At 50.8% G+C, this 20,958-nt stretch overlaps 1 protein-coding gene across 1 annotated transcript in view; it reads left to right on the forward strand.

Annotated features, from left to right (window-relative positions):
- The window catches only part of ESPN (espin), a 71,846-nt gene that overhangs the window by 20,166 nt on the left and 30,722 nt on the right, over positions 1 to 20,958 (forward strand). The window contains exons 3-7 of the mRNA XM_077311886.1: positions 3,203 to 3,389; positions 4,452 to 4,634; positions 5,164 to 5,295; positions 7,502 to 7,709; positions 9,945 to 10,216. Coding sequence (XP_077168001.1) covers positions 3,203 to 3,389; positions 4,452 to 4,634; positions 5,164 to 5,295; positions 7,502 to 7,709; positions 9,945 to 10,216 — 982 coding nt within the window. The remainder of the gene's footprint in view (positions 1 to 3,202; positions 3,390 to 4,451; positions 4,635 to 5,163; positions 5,296 to 7,501; positions 7,710 to 9,944; positions 10,217 to 20,958) is intronic.

The raw sequence follows: 20,958 nt of genomic DNA on the forward strand, positions 1-20,958 counted from the left end.
ACAAGAAAATCCAGCTGCCAAGGAAATTGAAAGTACATTATCCTATGTGTGCAGAATGGACCCAGGTTGGGAAATTCTTGAGAGTTCACTGGGTAGGGTAGGGTTAGAGTGGGTAGGGTAGGGTTAGAGTGGTTTATGGTAAGAGTGGGCTTTCTCAACCAGGGTTTCATGAAATCCTGGGGTTTCTTGACGGCCTTGGAAGGGTTTCCTGAATGGGTGGGAGTTAATAAATTTTTAATGTATTTATAAAATGTATTAAACATTTATCAGGTGATATGACTATATAGGGTCATGTCAACCCACCCACCGCTTCCCAAATGACTGGAGGGGGTGGGAAGGGGAGGGGAGGGGCTCCAGGTGGGCGTGTCCACAGCTCTGCTTCCCGGCCATATTCTGCATGATGGCTCCACTTCTGGGGTTTCTCAAAGCCTGAGGAATGTTTCAGGGGGGTTTCAGTGGTAAAAAAGTTGAGAAGAGCTGGGTTAGAGTGTCAGCATCTGGGAGACCCAGGTTCGAATTCCCATGCTGCCATGGAACCCTTGCTAAATGAGCTTAGGCCAGTCCCATGCTTTCTGCCGGGCCTACCTTGCAGGGTCATTGTGAGAATGAAACGAGGTGAAGGCAGGCAATGTCAGCTGCTTTAAGTCCCCACTTGGGGAGAAAGGCAGAGCGTGAATTAAGTCAGTGAATGCACAGGCTCACTTGCTTCTAGGTTTCTACAGCCTGATGTTTTATAGCCCTTCCACACCCAGAACGAAACCTCAAAAACCACCCTGTTATGCTAAATTATGCAGTTTTAGCAAGAGGGCCAGTCTTGGCCGTGGCACAGACCTCATAAGATTTGTTATCGGGCAATGAACAAGTGACCTTTTCTGGGCTTGTTCTGCGTTGTCCCTGCCAGAAACATCATCTTTGCTCCAGGGGAAAAACAGCAGGGAAATAAATAGAAGAGGCAGCTTCAGTTTGGGGTTGGGTCAAAACGGAAGGGGCGTGGCCATCACTCCGCCCGGAGAACTTCGCCTCCTACCACCCTCCTCGGAGTTACGGTGTTGAATTATTGAAGGGCCCGGGATCTCCTTTGACAGCCGACCGAGCATGTATTGCCACCTCCCTTTGCAATATTAAACAGGTATTTATTGATTGCTTAATAAAGCAGCTGCAGCCGTGCGGGAGCCTGAAGCTCCAACATGGGTGAGGCATCTGGGTCTGACCCCTACGGGATCCGCACCCAAGTCCTTGGCAGGCTGTAGGATTCAGCCAGGGGTCCCCCATCCCTCTCCACGGGAAAAGTGTGTGCCCAGAATATTGGGTCACAGTCTGTAGTGGTTTACTGTTTTAATGAACTCATTTAACTAAACGCGATATTGTATTTTCTCCTATTTATGTATTTTATTCTGCCGTAACCAGCCCCGAGGTCGCCAGAGGGAGGACAAGTAACAAATATAGATACAAATAAATAAATCTAACCTGTGATCCTTCCCCATCCATCGCTTCTCAAACAATTGGGGGCACCCTGATCTATCGCCAACAGCTCTTGAGATGGTACCCCCTGGAGTGCTTTTGCTGTTTCAGATGCTCTCAGCTGCTTCTAGCTTTGGTTTTTCAAATGGAGTGCAATGATGCTGAGAAGCCCGGGAGAAATCGCACTGACTTTTCATGCCTAACCCTGGAACATCCAACACCTCTGAGGCCAGGGATGAAATTCAAGGTTTCCTGGCAATTCCCAGCAACCTGAAAATACCTCCACCAGCCTAACAGGTGCTGGGACCGTTTGTTTTGCCCGGCTGCAGGTTATACTGCCACAGTGTGGCTCTTTGCAGTCCAGCAGTTGCATCTCACGATGTGGCTGCATCCTTGAGGAGTTTTAAGGCCGTGGTGCTGACAATCAGTAGGTATAAACAGTGGGGGACCCACGAGGGCTTGGAAAACCTACTAGTTCTGCATGATTGCGCCACTTCTGGGGTTTCTCAAAGCCGGAAGGATGCTTCAGGGGGTTCTCAAGGGTAAAAAAGTAGAGAATGGCTCAGAAGCAGCCATTTCTTCCAGAGGAACCGGTCTTTGCCGTTCGGAGATGGGTTGTAATTCCGGGAGAACTCCCAGGCCCTGCCCGGAAGTTGGCAAACCAGCTGGCCACCTGACCTAGTGTGTCTACCACTGGCCTAATCTGCTTATTTAAAAATACCGCCGAATTGCAGTGTCCAAAAACAGCCGGTGGAAGGAGCTTAGCCTAAGCAATGCAGATTAACCTCATGACCTGCTCAGGTGGGGAGGGGGCCCATCAGAGCCCCCAACAGGGAGGGCAGAAGACACGGACCTCAGGAGCTGCTGGTGGGGCTCTGTGCGTAGGGGAGGGGCTCTGCATGCAAATCAGGACAGCCACTGGATCGCCAATCCTTGGTTCTAGAACCCAGCGACAGCCCTTTCCTTTAGTAGGGACAGCCCTTTCCCGGTTTCTTCCCCTTCTACTGGTGCATTTAAAAATGAATAAATCAGGCATTGCTAGCTCTCTGTAATTCTGTTTTAAGGATTGTCCTATTGTCCAGAGGTTGTTTTGCTGGATTCTTTCTCTGTGCTACCAAAGAAACGGCATAGCATGCTCTTGCATTTCATAACAGCAGAAAGCACAACAGAGTAGATAATGAAATGTTAAGATGCATATACGGTTGTTAAATTGACCTGGAGAGGGGCCCTGGGTGGGCGTGTCCACAGCTATGCATTCTAACCATATTCTGCGCAATTCTGGGGTTTCTCGAAGCCTGAAAAATGTTTCAGGGGTTTCTGAACAGTAAAAAGGTTGAAAAAGGCTGCAATAATCCAACAAATGCCATGTAAAATTTCCCATAATTTGGATTGAGGCTTTGGTTCCCTGCAAAATTCTTTGCCCATGACTAGCCCAATCCAAACACATATTGCTGAAGAGTTTAAAAAAATAACGTTTCCAAATAAGGGAAAGCATTCAGACTTGCAAAACGCAAATAAACTGAAGGATTTTTAAGGATGCTGAGTTTGGAGTGCTTGGGTGCAACCCCCAATCTACCCCCCCTCCCCAGCCAATCTTTTTGAGTCTGACCATGTTGATAACCTGGTGAACTGAGCCACAGGGCAAGGAACTGTGCAGGTTATCCCAGGTCTGAGCATCTGCTGGGACACCCCAGCAATGTAGGTTTGGGTCTGAAACGCCCTTTTGTCCTTGCTTCCACAGCTCGGTCAGCGCCCAAACGAAGAACGGTGCCACGCCCCTCTACCTAGCCTGCCAGGAAGGCCACCTGGAGACCATCCAGTACTTGGTAAAAGACTGCGGAGCAGATCCCCACAAACGCGCCAATGACGGGATGACCCCCCTCCACGCAGCTGCCCAGATGGGCCACAACACTGTCATCGTCTGGCTGGTGAGGACCGGGGAGAAATTAACCCCTGGGGCTGGCAGCTTCCAAACAGTTGTGCACATAGATTTTCGTCATTTGATTTAGAATCACATTTATGACCCGCCCCTCTTTGCCCTGCCCTCTTGCCCGGTTGGCATCTCCTGCGTCCTTTTCAACCCACAAGCCAGTTTGGTGTAGTGGTTAGGAGTGCGGACTTCTAATCTGGCATGCCGGGTTCGATTCTGCACTCCCCCACATGCAGCCAGCTGGGTGACCTTGGGCTCGCCACAGCACTGATCAAGCTGTTCTGACCGAGCAGTGATATCAGGGCTCTCTCAGCCTCACCCAACCCACAGGGTGTCTGTTGTGGGGAGAGGAATAGGAAGGCGACTGTAAGCCGCTTTGAGCCTCCTTCGGGTAGGGAAAAGCGGCATATAAGAACCAACTCTTCTTCCTCTTCTTCTTCATGTGGGCAGTCCCTTTTCTGGCAGGCTGCCTGCAGCCGTAGTTACAAGGAGATGTTTCTCAGTAAACTGCCAGGCGGTGAGGCAGGGCTGACCTTGTGGGCATGGAAACCTGGCGCGCCAATCCCGGCTTCGGTTTGCTGCCCTTTGGGGGCCGGAGTCCTTTCCCCACTGACCCCTGCCTGTCCACAGGGCCGAGAAGGACCCTGGAACTGGTCCACGGCTGCTGAAAAGATCCTCATTCCCTGCAAAAAAAAAAAAAACCTCCGGAGGCTGCAAAAAAGACGCCACTTGAGTGTGTTTCCTCTCATTTGGCCTAACTTTTGTGGGAAGCTTGCATAGCAAACACCCCGTAATAGCTTTTATTCAGCCCGGTTGAAATCACACAAAGCAACGTGCCGGACTGAAATTAACTTTGCAATTACGCCGTTAGGTTGGCTTCGGCTCCACCTGAGAGATGGATCGAAAGATGCATCCCAGCTGTTATTTCCCCCCAAAAGCTTCTGGGGCCGGAGCGGCTTCTCCAGGCAGCCTCGGTCACCTCGTGCGCCTTTTAACCCACGCTCTGCTGCGCTCCACCTCTCTCCCTCCCTCTCTCTCTCCCCCTCTCTCTCATGCCCAGATGAGCTTCACCGATATCAGCCTCACGGAGCAGGATGACGACGGAGCCACTGCCATGCATTTTGCCGCCAGCCGAGGACACGCCAAAGTGCTCAGCTGGCTGCTCCTGCACGGAGGGGAGATCACCACGGACCACTGGGGGGGGACCCCTTTGCACGACGCCGCAGAGAACGGGGAGCTGGAGGCGAGTGCGGGAGAAGCCGGCTGGGGGGAGTTTCTGCGCGGAGGTTGTTGCGATCCCACCGGGAGGTTGATGGGGAATGTCTTTGGGGCAGATATCTGAGCCAGGAGGGTTGCAACATCAGATGGGGAGGTTCCTGGCGGTTTGGGGATGGAGGCTGGGGAGGGCAGGTTTGGGGAGGGAAGGGACCTCAGTCTGTTAACCAGTTCTTTCAGCGGGAGTGGCCGGGAATTGAACCCGGGGCTTCCTGCATGCCAAGCAGATGCTCTACCCTTGAGCTACAGGCCCTCCCCAGTTGGGTCGAAGGCAGTGATGACCAAAGATTGGTTGGGTCGAAGGCAGTGATGACCAAAGTGTGGCTTTCCAGATGTCCATGGACTACAGTTCCCATGCTGCCAGGGGGCCAGGGTAATTGTAGTCCCTGGCCATCTGGAGAGCTGCAGTTTGGCCACCCCTGGTCTGAGGCTGTCTCAGCTGAGCACGGGGACCCTGTCCTCCTTCCCCCGTCACCCTTCTCTCTGTCTTCCTGCAGTGCTGTCAAATCCTCGTGGTGAACGGCGTGAACCTGGGCATCCGGGACCAAGATGGCTACAGCGCCGCTGACCTTGCCGACTACAACGGGCATTCCCAGTGTGCCAAGTACCTGCGCACAGTGGAGAACATGGTGCGGGTTACAGAGGGATGGGAGCGGGGTTGCATTGCCTGTGGCTGTTAAAGTGGAAGAAGTGGAGAATACGTGAATATGTCCAGGAGAAGGGTGGCGTATAGAGCCATTACTGAATGAAATGGTTCTTCTGGGAGCAGAGTGTATTTCAGGGAAGGGGGAAATGTGGTGATCGATCCAGGACTGCACTTTCCCACGTGCAAGCCAGCGCTTGATGCTTCAGCAGGGAAGAGGCATGCGTGCATGTGTGAGCCAGCTTTCAGTCCAGGCGCCATCTTCTACAGCCAGCGTGGTGTCATCGGTTAAGAGCAGTGGCCTCTGGTCTTGGAAAAGCAGGATAGATCCCTCATTTTTCCACATGAAGCCAGCTGGAAGACCTTTGGACAGTCCCAGTTCTCTCAGAGCTCTCTCAGCCCCACCTCCTTCACAGGGTGTCTGTTGTGGGGGAAGGCGATTGTCAGCCATTTTGAGACTCCCTCAGGTAGTAAAAAGCAGGATACAAAAAAACAAACAAACAAACAGCTCTTCTCTCATTTTCTGCAGCAGGGGTCCCCGACCTTTCTTTGAGCTTGTGGGCACAGCGCAATGGACACATCTGCAAAATGGCTGCCAAAAAATGGCTGCCACAGGAGGTGGAGCCAGCCACAAAATGGCTGCTCACCTTGATTCACACAGTGAAGAAAGCAATATTTTTTTTTAAACCCTGCCCAGTCAATCAGCTCTCTGATGCCTAACCAGAAGGCTTTGTGGGCACCGGGAAAGGTGTCGGTGGCCATTGCTGGAAGCCGTGGAAACTCAATCTCACCAGTTCTACAAAAACCTTCTCCTACCTTGTTTGGTGTTTCTTGTTCTTCTGTTCGTAGTTGGGGAAGCTTAGCACGTGTGCATGTGTTACCAGTGGAAGCAAAGCACCCCTCCTTGCGGACAGGTGTGCAGGACAGGGAAGAACTCAGGTGCCATGCTGCAATGCCCCCTGTTAACCCCAGCCTCCTGCCTTCCTTCACCTTCGTCCTAATAAATTTCAATTCCCTGGGCTCCCAATTTAGAGGCAAAAATATTACTTAGGTGGCCTCAGGAGCCCCGAGGGAGCTCAGCAGCTGACATGTTACCCAGGGCAGCCAGGTGAGGGATTCCAGGTGTGGCTCGCAGAAGGGCAGGGTTTCTTCTCTCGTTCTTTCCCCCGAGGCCCTGCCCGGCACTGTTGTGTTATGCTGTCCTCCGGCACCAAGAAGGTCCGTCCTCCGGCTTATCCACACTGGGGAAGGAGGGGGCCCCGAGCCCACCAGCTTTTCTGGGATCATGGGGAATGTAAGTCAGGTGTTCCTGGGGGTGGGAGGGGCTGTCTGCTTGCCTGTCTGCCTGGGGACCATGGGAGGTGATGCAGAACGGCCGGCATGTCCTGGAGGAGGTGGGGAGGAAGTGAGCAGAAGAGCATGCTAGGAGGGTAGCTGAATTCCTGGCATGCGAAGATACCAATCTGCCTAATGCTGAAACAAACCCTGGACTCATCACAGTCCATACTGTCTGTTCAGATGGGTATTGTCTCTCCAGGATGCCAGGCAGAGGTCTTTCATATCGCCTGCTGCTAGATTGTTGCTAGACTGATGCCATGGATTGAACAAAAAACAAAGAGACAAAAAAGCTGTTTTTTTATACCCCACTTTTTATCACTCAGAGGAGTCTCAAAGCGGCTTTCGATCGCCTCCCCTTCCTCTCCCCACAACTGACACCCTGTGAGGGGGTGAGGCTGAAAGAGCTCTGAGAGAACTGGGGCTGGCCCCAGGTCACACCGCTAACTACATGTAGACGAGTGGGGAATCAGATTAGAGGCTGCCGCTCTTAACAATTACTTCATTCCAGCTCTCAAGAGTAGGTTTTTAGAGCCCAGAGGAGTCTCAAAGCCGTCGACCAGCACCTTTCCCTCCCTCTCCCCACAACAGCCACTCTGTGAGGTAGACAGGGCTGAGAGAGCTCTGGGAGAACTGTGACTAGCCCAAGGTCACCCAACTAGCTGCATGATGAGGAGTGAGGAATCAAACCCGGCTCCCCAGATTAGAAGCTGCCACTTTTAACCACTGCACCATGCTGGCTCCCAGAGGAGAGAGAGAGATCTGGCAGGCCTCTTCTGTTCTTATGGAGGCCTGGATTGCACAATCCGTCACTGGCTCTGCAGTCGTGGTTGCCCATTTCTCACCGTGTCTTTCAGAGCGTGGAGCACCGGGTCCTTTCCCGAGACCCCTCCGCCGACCTGGAATTCAAGCAGCCCGACTCCGGCATGTCGTCCCCCAACACGACCATGTCCGCTCCGCAGCCTCACTTTGACCTCGGCTCCCCGAGCAGCACCCTCTCCAATTATGACTCTTGCAACTCCAGCCAATCAAGCACCGGAGAGAAAAGGAACAGCCAAGGCACCCGTAAGCATCTTTGGGGCAGCAGGGAAGTGTGTGTGTTTGTGTGTGTAGCCAAGTCACAGTTGGTTTATGGCAGGGGTGGCCAAACCGTGGCCCTCCAGAAGTCCGTGGACTACAATTCCCACAAGCCCCTGCCGACTGGCAGGGGCTTGTGGGAATTGTAGTCCACGGACATCTGGAGAGCCCAGTTTGGCCACCCCTGTCTTATGGCAAACCCACAGGGTTTTTAGCCAAGCGATGTTCAGAGGTGGTTTCTCCCCTTTTAAAGGATCTGGTTTGTATTTCAGCCCGTTGGAAGCTTCAGATTCTTTTGGCTGGATCATAATAGCACCCTGGGAGTTGCCCATCCTTTTCCCCCATGTAATCAAATTCAACAGATAGTCAGATTTGGCCAGCATGGCATCTTAGCTGTTATGGTTGTATCAGTAGTTCTCACCACTGATTTCTGTTAACACTATTCTTCACAGCCCTGGAAGGGTTTCCTGAATGGGTGGGAATTATTTAATCTTTATATTAATATTATATATATATATATATATATATCTGTATGTATGTATGTATGGGACGCTGAGTCAATCTTGAGCCGGCTGCTGGGATCGAACTCCCAGCCTCATGGGCAGAGCTTTCAGACTGCATGACTGCTGCCTTACCACTCTGCACCACAAGAGGCTCTCTCTCTATATATATATATATATATTAATGTGTTAATCTGGTGATATGACCATATATGTTTATGTTGACCTGCCTCCCCTGACCAATGATGGGCCTGGAAGGGGTGGGAAGGGGAGGGGCCCCAGGTGGGCGTGTCCACAGCTCTGCTTCCCAACCCTATTCTGCACGATCGTGCCACTTCTGGGGTTTCTCGGAGCCTCGGGAATGCTTCAGGGGTTTCTCGAGGTCAAAAAAAGGCCAAGAAAGGCTGTAGTTATAAGAGCGGAATAAAAGAACAGAACAAAGGTTGTTTGCCATCGCCTGCTTCTGAGTAGTAACCCTGGGTTTTGTTCATGGCCCTGCTTAGCTTCTGAGATTTGGTGAGACAGGGCTAGTCTGGGCCATCCAGGTTAGGGCAACAGGGGACGGGATCAGCTTTTTTCATCCTTCTCCTTGAGCAAGGGAAAGTAGCAGGGAGTGGAAGCTGTGCAGTTCCACGCAAGGGAAGAGCGCCACCGTGTGGTGGCATTAATTTATTCCTGACTGTTTAGAAACAGCCTTTCCATTTGCGCACAGGGGTTTTGCCCGGAATTGGTACCCTAATAACAAAAAAACCAAACAAACAGAAGCACAGATATTTTTTAAAAGTCACCCACCCTCTGCAACCTCTTAAACCGAGGGTTCATGGTTTGCTCCTGGATTACCAGCAGCTGTTTGCCTCCATCTTCCCCTATCTGTAAACCACTGCTTAAGAAATCCTTTAGTCCAGGGGTAGTCAACCTGTGGTCCTCCAGATGTCCATGGACTACAATTCCCATGAGCCCCTGCCAGCCCCTCTCATCACAAAGGATTGCTGTATTTATTTATTTACTTCATTTATATTCCCCCTTTCTCTCCAAGGGGGACACAAAGAAGTTCATATCGTTCTCCTCTCCTCCATTTTATCTTCACAACCACCTTGCGAGGTAGGTTAGGCTGTGAGAGTATGCGACTGACCCCAAGTCACCCAGCAAGCTGGCAAGGTGAGGGGTTGAGTGTGGGTACCCCAGATGCAGACACTCTAACCCAGCCTTTTCCAGACTTTTCATCATGGAGTAAGCCCTAAAATATTCTTCAGCCTTCAGTAACCCTGGAAATGATGCCAATTGGCCACGCCCACAGAAATCCCATATTTAAAGTGTGCATGGCATCACATAAGTAGAATGCTTGTTAAATAAGAAGCTAGTTTCATTTTTGAGTATGCAGTACTTTGCCTGGGCAAAACAAGGAATCATTCGTTTCAGCTGTCAGAAAACCTATCATGCAAAGCAGCAGATCTCCTCAGGGGAAATGATCTGTGTGATCTGGAGACCATTTGTAACTTTGGGAGATCTCCTTGCACCACCAGGAGGTTGGCAATCCTCATTAATTGTATATATATTTCTTAAAAATTAAATCCTCCTCAGCCAGAGTAACCCTTCCAGGACTCTGGAGTAGCCTTGGTTGAGTATGTCTAACTGCTACACGACGCTGCCTCTCTAGGGGGCTGTGTAAGTGTGACGTCCAGTGATGATGCTACCCAGCCGTCGCATCTCTCCCTGGCTGCAGGGGTTCCAGAGACGACGATCACAGACATGCAGGCCTACATGGACATGCTCAATCCGGACCTCGCGCCGGGGAACAGCAAAAAAGGAGACGAGGCCTGCCCCCCACCGCCTCCGAACTTCCCAGCGCCCCCTCCGCCCCCCAACTCCAAGGTGCCTCCTCCGCCTCCCGGCTACCCAGCTCCGAACCCTCCCGACCTGCAGCACACGGCAGATATCTACGTGCAGGCGAAGAACAACCTCCGCCACGTGGAGAGTGAAGTCCTCAAGAAAGAGGTAAGGTCTGGAAGCACAAGGTGTTCTCCATCTTCTTCAGGCTCCACTCAGAAGCACGTTGTTGTTGTTAGTTGCGAAGTCGTGTCTGACCCATCGCGACCCCATGGACAATGATCCTCCAGGCCTTCCTGTCCTCTACCATTCCCCGGAGTCCATTTAAGCTCCCACCGACTGCTTCAGTGACTCCATCCAGCCACCTCATTCTCTGTCGTCCCCTTCTTCTTTTGCCCTCAATCGCTCCCAGCATTAGGCTCTTCTCTTGTCTGATCCAGCAGGGCTCTTTGCAGGCTTGTATAGCTTGCTGTGGCTTGCCCTCTGTACAGCTGCCTTTTTAGAGCGATGGATGCTAGGGCTCAGGCTAACTGAATCCAGCTGCGGTTGTAAAGGGCAGAGGTGGCCTCTCTGTGCCTGTGCAGAGATGTTCTCTTTCTGGGGAGGGAGTGTGGCTCGGGGGCAGGGCAGCCGCTTTACGTGCAGAAGGTCCCAGGTTCAGTCCCTGCCCTTGCCCAAAAAAAGATCCAGTAAGAGGGGATGAGATCCCAAATATACACTGCTTGGTGGGTACGAAACAAATTAATGAGTGCTTAAGAAGGCACCTGACGTGAGCATAATTGGGGCCTAACGGAGGACGGGAAGGACCTCGACCTGAGTCTTGGGAGAGCAGCTGCCAACCAGAGCAGAAGAGGCTGGATTTGATGTTCAACAGGCAGCTTCATGTGTTTGTCCACCTTTCCATTTTCCAAGGCTGTTCCTGGGCCTTTCCCATTACACTGTTCAGCTGTTTGCCTCCGCCATTGTGGGGGTGTTTGTGTGTGAAATGCCAGCGGCATCCGGTCTTCGGTCTCCGTATGGGGAGGGCAGGGAGACGGAGGGCAGGAAGGAACAATGGGCAGCTTGTTTGGCTCCACTTCTCCCTTGCGCCTCCCCCTCCCCCATGGCTGCCATTAGGAAAGTGATGGCTCCTCTGGTAATTTGCTTAATTGCACGGGGCTCGCAAGCATTAGCAATGGCTCAAGAATGCCACTGAATGTGCAGGCTCAGCGGCTGAGGTGGCAGCCTGGCTCTTCCCATCCGTTCGGTGCCAGATCCCTGCTGAAGGGGCCGGGAGATCTTTTGCAAACAGCTACTAGCCCCTGGTGGATCGTGAGGCCGCCATCTTGAAAGCTCTCGGGACCATGAACGATGGAAGGGGGAAGGTGGACATAGGGATGCAGTGGAGCCCAGGATCCCAGAAGGCAGCTTGAAGACTGATATCCAGCTGGCTGAATGCCCTAATCTGTGAGACTGAGAGAGCTCAGTGAGAACAGGATTGCTCGGTGAGAACAGATCTATCAGGACTGTGATGAGCCCAAGGTCAACCAACTGGCTGCATGTGGAGGAGCGGGGGAATCAAACCTGGCTCGACAGATTAGAAGCCGTCGCTCTTAACCACTATACCATGGTGGCTCTGAGAGTAAAAGCTTTGCGACAGTACCCACAAATCTCCGTGGGATTTTATTACATTCACACTAAAATCTCCTCTTCAGGTGAAAATTCAACACAAGGGTAGTCAAACTGCGGCCCTCCAGATGTCCATGGACTACAATTCCCATGAGCCCCTGCCAGCATTTGCATTTGCTGGCAGGGGCTCATGGGAATTGTAGTCCATGGACATCTGGAGGGCCGCAGTTTGACTACTCCTGGTTCAACAGAACACATTTTGTCAATTTCATGCAGGGAAAAGGAGTCTTGGTCAATTTCATGCAGGGAGGCTGGGAACCTTGTCAATTTCATCCCAGCTGCCCCCTGGGGCTTTCTCCAAGTATTCCCCTCCCTCAAAAGCTGTTTTTGTTTTATTGTGTAGAAATATTCTAACATAACAACTGAGATGTTGTATTTTTTTAAAAAAAATAAAACCATGAAAACAGACGACACAGAATGCTTGCTTGAAGTGGCACACTTAAAGCAGAGGTGCAAGCATGAACCATTTTTCCCCCGTTTTTTGAATTTGCATTGCTTCCAAGAAGGCTGGTGGGGAAGGGAGGTGAGGTGAGGTGAGGTGGGAGCTAAGAACGCTGACCCTCCTGACACAAGTGCAAAATGCAAGCCGTGAACAGACTCCTGGACAATGCTGGAGAAAACCACAAATGTAGACGACCGGCAAATAACCACTACGTCAACGGGGTGAGCTACGGACTGGTGGCAACTTCCATTTCAGTGTATCTGAAGCAGTGTGCATGCACATATGAGAGCTTTTACCCAGAATGCAACTTTGCTAGTCTCAAAGGTGCCCCTGACCTTGGACTTCGTTCTGCTGCTTCAGACCAGCAGGGCGACCCACCAGAACTGACTTCGGGACGCTTGGAAGGGACTCTCTCGCTGTGAGGTGGTCACAGGAAGTCTCTCAGCTCCACATGTTGATAGTGAAGATCTTGCAGGGAAGAATGGCAGGATCAGGTCTCTGCCTCTGACCATCATGCTACGAGGGGGAAGGGGAGGCTGAGCCTTCCCGGGGAGCATGTCGGATTCCTCTTGAGGAATCGCTTCCAGTGTGGAGAGTCTAATGTCAGCAGCTGGACTGCGTGGCATTGATACTCTTGCTGGGAAACCAACACACAGGGCTCCAGTTTCCTTGCAATGTGACCCCCCCTCCCTCCCCTTCGTTCCCCCCAGCAGTGCAAGAACAAACTGGCAACAAGCGGAAGCTGGAATTCCTTAATCACCAGTTTGGACACCTCTTACCTGTGAACGCCAATGCCTTAGGCCGGTATGCACGGTTGTCACCATCCCATGCAAACCTGAGGATTCGCTGCGGAAAACCATGTGCTTTTGTTTTTGTCGCTGTTGCAGTGGTGCATCTCACACGATGATGGCCATAAAATGATGCGGGTTGTCGCAGAAAATTGCGTTAGGTGGCAGTGAGGGCAAGTTAGGTCGAGGGCAGTGAGGGCAAAGTAACTCAAGTCACATAGATCAAGTGCATAGGTGGGGTGGGGGGGAAAATACCTTTTGGGGGAGGAGCACCCTGCATTTTAAATGCTGGAAACAAAACTGGCAATAGCACGCTATTAAAAAAATTTTTTTTGCAGAGTTTAGAAGCTGAGAGCCAAAAGATTAAACCAAAAAGAGTGGGCTTCATTGTAAGGCTGATGTATATGGTGTTCTGCCCACCGTCTTAAAGGGGCAAAGGAACAGAGACCCATTTATTGCAGACTTAGTTAATTAAGTGGAAAAGAGGCCAGGCTCCCATCAGGGACAAAAAAAAAACAGCAAGTATAAAATGTTACATGGTGTTTGGAGATAGATTCAAATACTGCAAGGTAAGGAGAGTCGTCTGTCATGGGAGAAGGGAGGGAAGACTCAAGGATGCTTGTAAACCTCCTCTTTTTGGTTTGGTTTGTTTGCCTTGCAACTTCAAATGTGTTGTAATCGTAGTGATGGTTTCATAATGTGGTTTGAAAAGGCACCCAGAGGGTTTAAAGGTTTGGAGTTTAAAAAACAAATAAGCTCCTCTCAACATGGCATTTTATTTTAAAAGCAAACTTTCCCAGTTTAAATATAGACGTATCATCTCCAGATTTTGAATTGTGAAAATTAATTGTCCTCTCCAGTGCTTTGATTCAAGATCTTATCCAGCCCTGGGAGACTGACAAGGGATGTGTGTATTGTTTCATGATCAAAGATGTAGATTAATTTCGAAAGCCTCATTTTATTTATGCATTTTATTTATCGCAGATTAGAGGGACTTGGGCCAAGATGGAAAGATTTGCCCAATAAGCTCAGGGCAGAGATCTGAATAACATTTTAAGAGAAATGCTTTTAATTCCTCTTTTCCCACTTTTTCCCTGAAATCTAACCATCTGTCCGTCTCCCCCTCCCTTCTAAAGGAATTTGGAGTTTGTAATAGATTTTGTTTTGAGCAAAGAGAAATTTGAAAAGCGGAGGGACAGAAAGGGACATTTCTGTAAAATGTCAGAATTGCACTCTGTAGATGCTCAGAGGCATGCAATGTATTCCCAGACCTCCCTCTCCACCTGACAGAGCACCACCCTCTGGTGAATTAACCTCAAATGATTGCAAGGGCTTCAGCTACAAAAGGGTGCATTGATTTGTCTGCAAAGTGAAATCAAAGAGAAATAAAAAATAAACCCCTCTTTGCAAAGAGAAAATCAAGAAGGGAAAGCCATGGCCATATCTAATAAGTAGCCCGCATTCCTCTAACAGTACTAGATTTGAATCCAGGGCTTAGGTGGTTTTGACTATGGTCATTGGAAAGATATTCAAAAGAAGGATTTCCCTGTATAATTAGTCCATGTGGAACGTGTCCGAATTAATCCAGATAACAATAGAAGAAGGAGAATGTGCATAATCTTGAATATCCCTCCCTTCAACCTGCTGGCTTAAGAGAAAGGAACCCCTAGAGGGAAGTGGAGTTAAACAGAGACAGAGCTGGAAATATTGACATCAGAACAGGGAAGTTAAATAAGGTGTGCTCTGGACACAAGGATTACGGATCTGTTTATTTAGGCATTTTCACCCCACTTTTCACCACCAAAGCGGGGGGGGGGCGACCCTAAAGCAGCATACAGCACACGTCACAACAACCCCCTGAGGTAGGCTAGGCCAAAGGTCACCCAGTGAGCTCTGACGGCAGAGTGGGGATTCAAACCCCGGTCTTCCCAATTCTAGTCCAACGCTGTAAATGCTAGTTTTGACTCTCTCTTTTTGAAACTAGTAGTAAACTGCAGCTTGTATGAATTTACTCTGATGCGTAAAGACTGACAGCTAGTAGTCATAGGCATGAGATTTTTAAAAATGGACTCTGGGTACAGTGACCTCCTCCTCCCCCCGCCGGTATGGAATAATGATGCACGTTTTGCGTGAAAAAGCAGGGACCCACTTCCTCGGAGGCTTAGTGAGGGCAGCAGGCCGGGCAGAGCAGCACCAATGCGGTTTCTCGTTTGACCTAAATGCACATTTGGCTCTTGAATCCGATTAGTGAGAAGTCAGGCGTGAAACCAAGAGATCCGTGAACGGGGGACGGCCGGTTCGGAGCGGTGAGAACGTCACATCCCATCTCGGCAGCAGCCCCCGCAGCCATGTGTCCCCTGCATTTAAATCATCAGGAGTCTGCTTTCCCTCTACCAGTACATTTTTATTCCACCTTGCCTCCCCATGGTCCTTCTTTCCTCTATTTTGTCTTCACAACAACCTTGTGAGGTGGGACGGTCCCTGAGCCCATCTGCCCACCTAGCCCAGCTCTCTGACTGAATGCCCTTTTGGAAAGCACACTTTGCACCTCTTCAGAGACCCTGTTGCTTTCCCGCATTGGTAGCTCTGGCCCCTGGCCCGCAGGCAGGTTCGGGGACTGAGCCCTGCCCGCAAACCAAGCACCGTTCCCCATTCCCTTCAAACCCCAGGGCCGAGGCGCACGCTTTTCCTGACAGCCCAACGGTGCTTATGCAAAACCTATTTGCATGGCCGCTGCGGGAGAGTCACGTCTTGTGCAGAGGAAGGCTGGAGCGGAGGTGTGAACAACCAGACATTCCTGCCTCCCCTTTCCCTGCTGAATTTCTCATTAGGAGATTGCACGGAGGATGAAGTTACCGCCCCGAGGACATGGGCACCCGGTGTCCTGTTTCCTGACACCCTTCTCAGTCCCTTCAAAGGACACCGTCAAACTGGGCGCGCTTGCGCCAGATCCTACGGAACGGCACACGAGGAGGCCCAGCCTCATCCAGGCTCCACTCCGACCCTGTTCTGCAAGGGTCGGAGTGGAGCCTTCTGAGATCTCCCTAGTTCCTGCTCAGACCGAAGTCTCCCTGGGGTTCTGGAAGCAGCCATTGCTCAGCTCCTGGGCTGTGGCTCGCAGATAGGAGAAGAGGGAACACGCCAAGGTGTGCCAACCTGTCTGTGTGCCCCCAAGACACCGTGCCGATCTGGGCCTCGAAGCCTTGAACGGCCAGGGCGTTTTGGGTGCCTCTCCCCCAGGACGCTTTCAGATGCGTTTGCCACCCTGGCAAGGCTCCGGATCCTTCCGCCCGGCCACCCTTTTGCGCAGTGCCTCCTGCTTCTGGAGCTGCCCCACGTCCAGGTTGATCTTTACTTACGGCTCAGAGCCGGGAGAGATCCCGCTGGGCTGCGATTGGCTGCCCCGTCAGAGTGATGTCACTGGTGGGTGAGCCGATAGGTGCGGCTAATTCATTAGTGGGCCCCTGTAACCGGAGAGCTCGGCTTTGGTGTCCCAGGTGTGCGGAGGGCAGGTGTCGGGTGACACCGCCGATGTTTCAAGCAGCCGGGGAGGTTTAGTGGGGGCTTTGTGGTTCTCCGCACAGGTAAGACGAAAGAATATATATATATATAATGGTTTTTGCTCCGTTATGTATGAACGGCTGAGGGGCTGGCGACTGGTGTGATGTTCCAGCCGGGCGGAATGGCTGTTCTCCGTTCTCGGTGTCACCGTCCCTTCCCTAGAAGACAGACGAGTGTATTTGCTGTCAAGGACAGGGAAGGGATGACGGGGTGCCTGTAGCCACAGGTTGGGAGTGGGCCATGCGCCGGGTTAGAATTTACTCTCTATGGGACTTTGGGGGAACTGGAGAATGGAATCCACAAGTTTGTCTGAAAAGGAAATGTGTTTAAGCCGTGGCAGCATTGCAGCTTCGAGCGTAAGTGTGGAAACGGGTGTCTGGCTTGAGCCGTCCGTTCAGTCTGCGTTTCTTGGGCTTCTTGTTGTCCTTTCAGGCTCAGCTTTCTCCTCAGTCACTGGGCGCTGCTGCCGACACTGGCCTACTTTACAGGGGTGTTGTAAAGATGACAGCAGCATGGTCGTGTGCAGTGGCATGATGGCTCAAAATTTGCTCTGGGGAGAACGAAGTCGGGTCTTTCGGTTAGCACCACGGGTGTCTTGCGTGCTGGAGTATGACCCACACACACACACACACGGATGGGAGGGGAACTAGGGGGGCAATTAGGGTGGGGCCTGGAGGGTTGAGGGTGGGGCCTGGGAGGGCGTGGCTTGTGGAGGAACCTATTTCTATTGTCTGGAAATGAACTGCAATTCCAGGAGGTTTCCGTCCCCCACCGGGAGGCTGCTGAAGCAAGCCAAAATAAACCCTTCCTTAAAAAAACAAACAAACACAAGACCCCACTTTTTTAGAGGGGAGGGTGCCCAGGATCCTTCATACTTTCCAGGAAGGTTGGCAGCAGAGGGCAGCTCATGCTTCTGAAGCCTGACCCAGTAGGTTTTGGGGCCAGCTGAGGCTTGCCCTTTGGCCTGTCCCCAAGATTCAGTTCCATCCCCCTCCTTCATCCTCTTGGATTCTTTGAACTGTGAAGGGACCCAAAGTGAACCAGGTGTGGCCCCCCTTGCAAGCCAGGCAGTGTGGAAACAAGGCATCCACATCTGGGGGACACCTCTACATACCCCTAGGTCTGCAAACTCTAGGTTGGGAAGATCCAGAAGATTTTGGGTAGAGCCTGGAGAGGACCCAATGGGGTTATAATGTAATGGGGTTTATTGTCATAGAGTTTGGCCTTCAAAGCCGGTGTTTCCTCCCACAGGGCTGATCTGTGTTGTCTTGGATTGGTTGTAATTCTGGGGGCTCTTCAGCCCTAGCCCCTCGCCCCCGGAGACTGATGACACTACATCCTCCCAGTTTGCACCAGCTCTCCCTGGTCCAGCAAGCAAGAATGTGGGGAGCAGCAGGAGAAAACAAATGTCTCCTTTTTGCCCTTTTGCTCTGCTTCTCTGTCCATGAACGGTATACATGTGCATGGAGGGAAAGCAGCAAAGGAAAAAGAAGATGCACATTTCATGATCCCACCGCTGTTTTCATCCCTCAACAGGGCTGCACTGGTTCTTCCTGTGAAACTGCAGAGTTGTTGACCTATGTGGAAGGAGGGTTTGCATTCAAGGTCAGTTCCCTTAGGAGCAGAGGGAGAGCTGCCTAAGGAGTCAGGTGTTGCCACCTTGATCTTCAAAGAGGTTTTCAGAGGCGGCTGGAGGTATTGGATGTCGTGTCTCTCCAGGCAGCCATCCCAACCTTAATATCATGAAGGTAGTTGGTCTGAGAGGGCTTTTTTTCATCGCAAGCGTTCATAGCAAGGTTTCCCTTGAGGTGGCTCTCCTGTCTAGTTGTCACCTCCTTCTCCTGAAACAGTCCTGGTAAAACTGGGACTCTGAGAAGCAGGATCTCCCTTTGGAAGCATCCTGTGTCATTTTATAGAATCATAGAGTTGGAAAGGGCCACACAGGCCATCTAGTCCAGCCCCCTGCTCAATGCAGGATCAGCCTCAAGCACCCACGGGAAGTATCTGTCCAGCTGCTGCTTAAAGACTGCCAGTGAGGGGGAGTCAGCACCTCCTTGGGAACTACTCTGAAAATCTTTTCCTTGCAATCTAGCCAGTACCATTCTACATGTAGCTTAAACCCATTACTGCGGGTCCTCTCCTCTGCTGCCAACAGGAACTTTTCCCTGCCCTCCTCCATGTGACAACCTTTCAAAGACTTCAAGAGAGCCATCATATCCCTTTTCAACCTCCTCTTCTCCAGGCTGCACATTCCCAAGTCCCTCCGCCTTCCCTCCTAGGGCTTGGTCCCCTGGCCCAGGCTCTCCTCTGCACCCTCTCCATTTTGTCCACATCCTTTTTGAAGTGAGGCCTCCAGAACTGTACACAGGACTCTGCGTATGGCCAGAGCTGTGGGACTATGACTTTAACCTACATCTGTATTTTAAAAATCCTTGGATATATAACCATTGACCGTCACTGTTTCTTCCCAAGGTTCTTGGGAATTGTAGTTGGATGAAGGTACTGAGGACTTTGCTAGATGCTCCTCACCAAACTATACTACCAAGATCCCCTAGGTGGGAATGTGAGAAAGAATTGAGGATTAACCCATTCATGGCCTTGCAGTCAGCCAGGACTTTTTAGCCCAGGATCGCTTCAACTCCCTGGTCTCTGGCAGAGATCTTATCCGATGTTGCTGGTGGTCCATCTCGGCCCAAACCAGAAACCTTCCCCAGGTCAAACATGTCTGCTTTCCCCTCTGAGCTGCCTCCTCTACGTAGATGCAGAATTTGGAACAAGCACTCCCTTGCTTATAGTGAGTTACCCCCCCCCCAAAAAAAAGGGGGGACAGAGGAGAGCACACTGATTATGCAAAAACCGTGGAGAGGGTAGCAGAAAAACCTGGAGCTCAGTGGACTAACTTAACAAGTATTCAAAGACCATCTTTACGGTGCGAATATTTCATTATGAATGAAAATAGAAACCTTGAACTAGCTTATCAAACGTTATCCAACGCAACGCTTATTGCAACAAAAAACATTTTTTACAGCGGACATGTCAACAACCGAAAGGGGAAGTGCTGTGTTCAAACATAATGTCCTCATATACGCCGCTGAACAAACATAATTCGCTTACTTGTCGCGGAAGCCTAGCACAAACAATGGTTGATTGAAGGAATCGTAGCGCAGGTTGTGACAATGGGAGGTGATTGATTGATTGATTGATTGATATACCACCCCTTCTCAGTTGTCTGTCTTGGGGCAGCTTGCATAGTTAAAAAACTCCATAAAACAGTAGTACATAAAATAAAACCGGATTAAACTTACACGAACCACAATTATTGCATTGCCGTCTCATTTGGGGAAAGAGGGGCTATAGGAGTTGTCAGTGTCATGTGACGGTGATGCGGCAGTGTGGAATTGTGGCCCGTGTAATTTTCATTTGGTTTTCTTTTATGTTTTGTGGAGTTTTTAGACTGTGTAAACTGCCCCAAGAGGGGTGGTACATCCCCTCTTTCACCAATGTCTTTTTAACGGAAGGGTAGATCTTTCCCCCATTCTGCCAACCCTTTTGTTGTAAAAAAATTGTTGCATTGTATAAAATGTGATAAAATGGTTTAATGTTTCTATTTTCACTAATAATAAAACAGTCCCACTGCAAGATTGTTTTTGAAAGTTCTTTCCGAGAGTCCAATGGGTTCCAGGTTCTCCTGACACCCTCTGCACAGTTTTTTTTAATCAGACTCTTAGACTGTCCAGGCCAGACTTGTCTGTTTTGACTGGCAGCTGCTGTCCGGAGTCTTGATCCGTTTCATGGGAGAGGATGGGGAATCGAACCTGTGAACTTCTGCCTGCAAAGCAGACTCTCTGCCACTGGGCCCCAGCCTCTCCCCTAACAAGGAGCCTGACAGGGTCTTTTCCAACTCAGAGGGTTTGCTCCTTGCTACAGGCAGTGCATTGTCAAGAAGCGCTGTCCAGATTTTGGACTTGTACAGTGTGGCATCAAAACAAGACATGATCCCCCCCTGGGAGGAGCTTGTGTTCCCAATTATGACAGAGGGATCAAGGGAGAAGTGCAAATGAGGCAGAGCAGCAGGGAGAGCCCTGTGTCCACTGTGTAGTCTTATGCAGGGGTGCTCCAGTCTAAATTGACAGACGAATGTACTGGAACCAGACTAGAGTAACTGCATAGAACCATGCTGCCCTCTCACCTGAAGCTGCCAATCAGTTAAGACTGACCAATGGAGGCCCTGCTGTGTAAAGCGGGTAGCCATTATGAAGAAAGGACTTATTTAGATATTTATATCCTGCTTTCCTCCCCGATTGGGTGGGGGAGGAGCACACAACAAAGCCATTCACAATCCCATTGGCCCCCATTTCCTTCTGTCGCTCCGTCATTTCAACTGGTTCTAGGGAAGTCTCATTATTCTGCCTCCCCCTCCCCCCCAAAAAAAATTCTCTGCCCACCCCACA

The sequence above is a fragment of the Paroedura picta genome, chromosome 15 (assembly GCF_049243985.1).
Source record: "Paroedura picta isolate Pp20150507F chromosome 15, Ppicta_v3.0, whole genome shotgun sequence".
NCBI lineage: Eukaryota > Metazoa > Chordata > Lepidosauria > Squamata > Gekkonidae > Paroedura > Paroedura picta.